The sequence below is a fragment of the Frankliniella occidentalis genome, unplaced genomic scaffold (genome assembly GCF_000697945.3).
Source record: "Frankliniella occidentalis isolate FOCC.00 unplaced genomic scaffold, Focc_3.1 Scaffold50, whole genome shotgun sequence".
Lineage (NCBI taxonomy): Eukaryota > Metazoa > Arthropoda > Insecta > Thysanoptera > Thripidae > Frankliniella > Frankliniella occidentalis.
In genome coordinates this window covers 1,588,764-1,594,813 of record NW_026267180.1, presented here as the reverse complement: position 1 = coordinate 1,594,813, position 6,050 = coordinate 1,588,764, and the positions used below count along the sequence as shown (strand labels likewise).

The 6,050-nt window shown below is 39.3% G+C and overlaps 3 protein-coding genes across 3 annotated transcripts in view; 1 reads left to right on the top strand and 2 right to left on the bottom strand.

The window, feature by feature from the left end:
* The window catches only part of LOC113206394 (ankyrin-2-like), a 31,204-nt gene that overhangs the window by 14,362 nt on the left and 10,792 nt on the right, over nt 1-6,050 (bottom strand). The gene's annotated exons all lie outside the window — the stretch shown is intronic.
* LOC113206395 (zinc finger protein Gfi-1b-like) lies at nt 33-5,190 on the top strand. The gene is made up of 8 exons (XM_026422468.2): nt 33-242; nt 402-1,303; nt 1,555-1,625; nt 1,713-1,949; nt 2,196-2,318; nt 2,405-2,821; nt 2,904-3,096; nt 3,176-5,190. The coding sequence occupies exons 2-8, from the start codon at nt 1,178-1,180 to the stop codon at nt 3,335-3,337; spliced, it is 1,329 nt and encodes a 442-aa protein (XP_026278253.1). The 5' UTR covers nt 33-242; nt 402-1,177; the 3' UTR covers nt 3,338-5,190.
* Nucleotides 5,296-6,036, bottom strand: LOC127749367 (uncharacterized; the record flags this gene model as incomplete). The annotated part of the gene is given in 1 exon segment (XM_052267339.1): nt 5,296-6,036. A coding segment is annotated over 1 exon segment (317 nt), but the record flags the coding sequence as incomplete, so codon positions are not given.

Genomic DNA, 6,050 nt, shown 5'->3' with positions numbered 1-6,050 from the left:
GGGGTGAGGTAGGAAGGGTGGGGAGTAACGCCCAATCTAGGAGGCGGTGTTCAGTTGGTCTATACAAGATACGAAGGCTCTCGTTTTTGCGGTCCTACAACTCTTTATTCTGTGGCCATATATATATATAGATGTGGCATTACAACCAGGGAAGTTCCAGCTGTAACGCGGCGCCTGCGCCTGCGGTGCCTTCGAGGAGCATGGTCCACGCTACATTGCCGAGGCGGCGCATACCCCTCATGGTGAGGGAACAGGGAACGACCATTACGGAATATGGTCAATAGTGCATTTTCTCGGCATTTTTCCTGGCGGTTCGATTGTAAAAAGGAAATTAATTTTAAAAATCGCAAAGTTGTTTTGAAAATCGCAAAGTTGTCTGTGAGTTGGATACGCGTTTGCAGGAGAAAATTATCATCGGTATCTTGATCGGTGCAGCCATCATGGGGCCTTCCATGTGGTTCATGAACAAGAGCAAGAAAGCGAGGGAAGCCAACAGAGCAGCCCTGTCGTGGGGCTCTGAAGCATAGACATGTTTTTAACTCTGCGTTATATTAAACTGAATGATTATCCAATATAGATTCATGTTATGAATCATGAGTATGGTCCCGTTCATCCTACACAGTAATTTTCAGCATGTTAACCAAGGCCTGTTATAGACGCTCATTGATTGAAAAATATCGGTGCTCATGGGTGCATTTTTGGAGCTCATTGCTGACGGCTAACTGCGTTCTGCGTTTGATGCAATGATCGCATTACGTCCGAAAAGACCGCCATCATCATACTTCCTCCCCTACCACTGTTGCCAACAATGATGTACCAACCGACAAAATGGAGGTGAAAAGGCAGCTTTTATCAATGATCGTTCAATATGAAAATAAAAGACCATTGTGATTTGAAGTTTCATAGAAATTTTGATTCAAAAGTACATGTCATCGGTTCATATTGCTAATTTTTTTGCCATTCTTTTGAGTCGGACTGTGTCGACTGCACTGGGGCACATTGTTTACCTGCGTCTGCGTCGTCTGCAATGACAGTCCGACGCTTCGCAGCAGACATCGACATCGACAGCCACTTACATTTACGATTTTGTAATTAACGAAAAAAAAAAGATGGGCGGAGTACAAACCTGTGTACCGTTTCGTCGGGTGCCTCTTCAGTGCTAATCAAATTATTTACCATGCTTGGATTTCCACTACTCTGCCGACTTTGCGGCTTAACAACCGATAATGGCCTGTACATTTACTGTGATGAGGGGAAGAGGCGGCAGGTGGAGACCAAGATCCGACTGTATTTACACTTTCAGGTAAATTAATTTGAATTTGGTTTGAAACTCACAATCCCTCTCCTCCTCCACATAAAAAAATAAAAATAAAACTTGTAATTGCACTGGTGGTACGCAAGATTTCACTGCTTCATTCTGTTATGATCAATCTTCGTTAGTGTCACTTTTCAGATTAGATTGTTTTAGCTTCCCTTTCTCTTGTCTTGAAATTTTAAATGAATCTTTTAGTTTAGTAAATTGTTTGGGCCACTGTTGAAATTATTTGTGTTCAGGTGCTACCAAGCGACAGCCTGCCAAAGAAAATTTGTGCGTCCTGCTTTGAAGAACTGGAAGGAATGCACAGGTGTGTGTCCCACTGTTCGTTAGTACTTATGAAATCTAAGTTAGAATTTATGTCCTTTTCAAATTCACATTTTAATTTTCGTTTCAGGTTTGCTATTAATGCCCTGAAAGTGCAAGATAATCTATCAAAAATAGCAAAGGAATTGCCCTTAACTGCCACAGATATTTGTAAATCATTCATGAAAAACTATGTGGCTGAACCAGTGATTATTAATGATACTGTGGCATCCTTAACAAATCAAGAAGTTACTGAAATGGAGGTTCAGGTTGATCCTATGTTTTTTTTAGAGGATGATCAAATTGATGAAAATGACCCTGTATCAGAGTAAGCTATTGCCAAGACTGAAGACTAGTGAACACGTTGAGTGCGTTGAGAGCCACAGCATGGGTCACCCAACACATTATGTCCCACAGGGCGACGTGACCCTCACTGTGGGCCCCAATGTATGGCATTTCCGAAAGCCTTCAGCTCCTGGGACATCCTTTTTTTCTTTGGCGCCGCACTCAACGTGTAAAAATTATTCAAAGAAGCTTTAAGTTTGATTTTAACAATGTATTATTATTTTTCCAGTTGTGGTGCTAACAATAATTTTGTGCAGAATGGAGAAGAAGCCAATGTCAGAAAAGGGATTGATGGCACAACCCCGTCATTTTGCCTTGAGACCCACTCTGAAAGTGAGCTCAATGGAGAAAAGTAAGAATTATTAGCTAGATTAGTAATAACTAACTGATCAAAAAAAAAAATCACTAAGTTGATTTGGAATGTATTTTTTTTTCCAGACAAATGTTGACACAGTCTTCTGTTAATAATGATATAGATATTTCACAGAAGCCTAACGCAAATGAAGTACCAGAAGTAGGACCTCCAGTTTTACTTGAGACGCAAGTCAAGTTATGTCCTGAAACCAAAGCGGAAGATGGATTTGACTCTGGAGAGTTAAGTAAAGGGGATACAGAGGTGGCTAGGGAAGTAACCAAAGCAGTTTCTCTCACCCTGAAAAGAGTGAAAAAAGTGAGCAATGCAAACAAGAACTCAAAGAGAAGTGATTTGAAATCATTACCATCAGAGAACATTAAATGCATTACCTATACCTGCCCTATATGCAAGAAGGTCCTTATGAAGAAAGGTTTATTTAAAACCCACTTAGAAACACACAAAACTGATCACAAATATGCCTGTGAAATATGCCTCAGGGTGTGAGTAATTATTTTAAACCTCTATAACTGAAACTTTCAATTAGTTCCCTCCAGGAGATGATTACATTTTAATTTGTTCCAGGTTTAAGAAGGAAATTAATTTAATTCGACATCAAAAATCTCATTCAGAGCTTACTACATTTCCCTGTGCTCATTGTAACCGTGTGTATCCAACAAAGAGCACCCTACGCTCTCATCTTGTTTCTCATTCTGATGAGCGTCCACATGTTTGCAACATTTGCACAAAATCATTTAAACGTAATCAAGATTTGAAGGTAAATTATATAAGTGAATATTTTTGTGACAAGTGTGGGTGTAATAGATTTTAAAATTACTTATGATTTCTTCTTACAGTTCCATTTAAATCAACACAATGGCCTGCGACCATATCGCTGTCCGTACTGTACGAAAGCTTTTGCCAGCTCAGGGAATTGCTTTTCTCATCGAAGAAGAGCTCACATGCAAGAGATTGAAAGAGATCGGGCTCTCAGAAAGAATGCTCCCGCAGCTAGTTGAGTGAGGTTTCAAGTTCTCCTTTGTGTCACTTTCCAACTTAAAGCAACTTTTTTCTTTTAGTCAAAGTATTAAATTGATTGTTACTTATCCTGGGAAATCTGGTTTCCAGTATCCATCAGTATTATTTATTCTAGTCTATAGAATTGAAGTCAGCCACCTTCCCAGGATGTTTATAAGAGGCGTCATGGTCATATCAGACATTTTGCATATTTGCGGGTAAATTGTATTGCAAATTGTATACCCATCAAGCATCTTATTAAGGGCCTTTGGAGATGTGCTCATGAAAACATGAACTTTGTGCCCTTTGCCTGGGTACGCACCTGATTAATGTGAAATCAAAATGGTATTATTGTTTTTCTACTAACAGTACCTTCATATGCCACGAAGTTTGGGACCGAGATTTAACCAGACCAGTCTGTCTTTTCTTTCTAATTTAAAATGATTTTGTAGTGTACTTTGTCTTGTTTTTAATGTTATGTAGATGCTTTACCTGGTCTGTGTGATTTATTTGTAGCTATAAAATATAGGCCCTCATGTACATCATAGCTAGTCAATCCATTTGGGACACATATTTCCAGGGTCCTATTACTGTTTTGTTTTGTTTTTATTTTTATTATATTATAATCTAATATTTATTGTGTCACCAGGTTTACAGTGACTTGTTAACACGTTCCCTGCGGCTCATTTTTGGTCCCTATGATTTAACATGGGAGCGTGACTACTTAGTGGTCATGCCGCAGGGAACGTGTTAAGATATTATTAACGTCTGTTTGATCCGTTCATGAAAAGCATATCCAGTGTTATGGATGTTATGAAGCTCATAGAAAAATAATTACAGTGTACTTCAATTTTTGATTCAGTAGGACCCATTAGATAATTGTTATGTGTAGACCCAGTTGTTCATAGACAGAGACTTTAGTCAGAAAGAAAATGGATATTTTATGACCTTCTAGACATTTGGTAGTTTTGTGTTGGTGGTCAAAAGTATTAGATCTAAATTTTATGTTGTTAACTGATTAAATATTATTCCAGCTTCTTGACCACTTTTCAATGTAATTTGATCTTGTAGCAGGTTAATTTTGTGTAACTTGTCTATTAAGTCATAATTTTTGAGTACCTAAAAAGTTTATCATGATGTATCTGAGAATTGGCAGATGGCATTGGCACAGTAAGTGTCGAAGAGTACAATTGACAGTGTGATTATATGTTCTGACAACAAATTTCAGAACTAGTATTGTGAATGTGATAATAGAGTACAAGCACATGTTTTTTTGTTCCTTTTTCGTATTATCAGTATATTATGTCTCAGTATAAGTTACACAGCTATAAGAACAAGTAGGAAATTTCCCTATAGCAGAGACCCTTGGACCTCATGTTTGACTGGTTAATTTGGATAGAATGTAATCCAATTGTGATATTTTTCAGGAAAGTAAAAATGCCTTCCCTCATTGTTTTTTGTTTATAAGCTCATTCATTATTGTGAAATGTTGCTCTTTTTAACATCATCATCTTTCAACTTGTTTCATTGTTTTGTTTTTAATGAAAGAAGTTGTTTTGATAAAACAACATACTTTCTCACTAATATACAACTTTTCTTTCTCTCCTGGTTTTCCCTGTAAAAACTTTTGCTATTTGCACAATTATCGTGTATTTAGTTTTGGCTTGTCTCTGCCATACCCTTTAGAGAGTGCCAACTAATTTGTGTGTATGTGTATTCTTCATTGAATTTAAGAGAAAATTTTGTGTGTCTTTTTAAGAGAATATTTCACAGCTCTCATATCAAAACATTTATGCATTTTGTAAGTGTCTTGAATGACAGCATGCAATATACAATAACTGTGGTGAAGCTAGAAGTCTCGTTTGTTTTTTCTATGCAATATTTTGCATCCGGAATGATTCTGGCACTGTGCCCACTGGCTCACTAAGGAGAGGAGAGGTAACAGTAACATTATAACACATTCATTAATTAGTTTTATTGGACTAAGACAACTTTGAAAGGTAAAAAAAAGACAAAATTGATCGGTTTGACTTTGACTCATTGCTGGGAACTTAAGATATTTGTCTTGTACACCATTACTTCTCTTTAGCAAGCTTTTACTTGACACCATACAAAAATACAAGTCATACTGCCGCATACAAAGATAAAAAAATAGTCTGCATATCACTATACCATGTATTGAACTTAAAACTAACAATCTACTTTAGGTACAAAATTAACGATGATAATCTGGTCTGGTGGTGCATTAGGTTTACACATCACATTGCAGTGTTCTGTCGAACACAACGTTTGCATGCCTCTGGCCACACTAGCCCTGCCAGAATTTTTCAATTTTATCACAATAAGTTTCCAGTACATACTTGAGTTGCCCCGGTCCCGCGGGGCTAGCTGATCCCGTAGGTGAGGTACTGCTGGAGCAGCTTGGGCAGCGGCAGGTGGGGGGCCAGTTCGGGCAGCCGGGCGCCTAGGAGCCGGCGCAGGTACAGGCGCACCTGCTGCGTCAGCGGCAGGGGGGAGGTGGCCAGCTGCATGAGGAGGCCGCGCTGCGTCTCCGTCAGGAACTGGGACCGCCGGATCATGCACGTGTCGAAGCTCTCGGCCGCGTCCAGAAGCGTGTAGAACACGTCCTCGTGCTGGGCCACGCTCTGCAGCGAGTTGAGCAGGCCGTGCGGGTCCCGGAACTGCGTCTTCATCACAACCTGGGGAGGGGGAAAG

Coding starts and splice junctions, on each gene's coding strand:
- LOC113206395 (XM_026422468.2), top strand. CDS start 1,178: ATGCTTGGATTTCCACTACTCTGCCGACTTTGCGGCTTAACAACCGAT. Junction 1,950..2,195: donor GAAAATGACCCTGTATCAGA/GTAAGCTATTGC, acceptor TTATTTTTCCAG/TTGTGGTGCTAACAATAATT. Junction 2,319..2,404: donor AGTGAGCTCAATGGAGAAAA/GTAAGAATTATT, acceptor TTTTTTTTCCAG/ACAAATGTTGACACAGTCTT.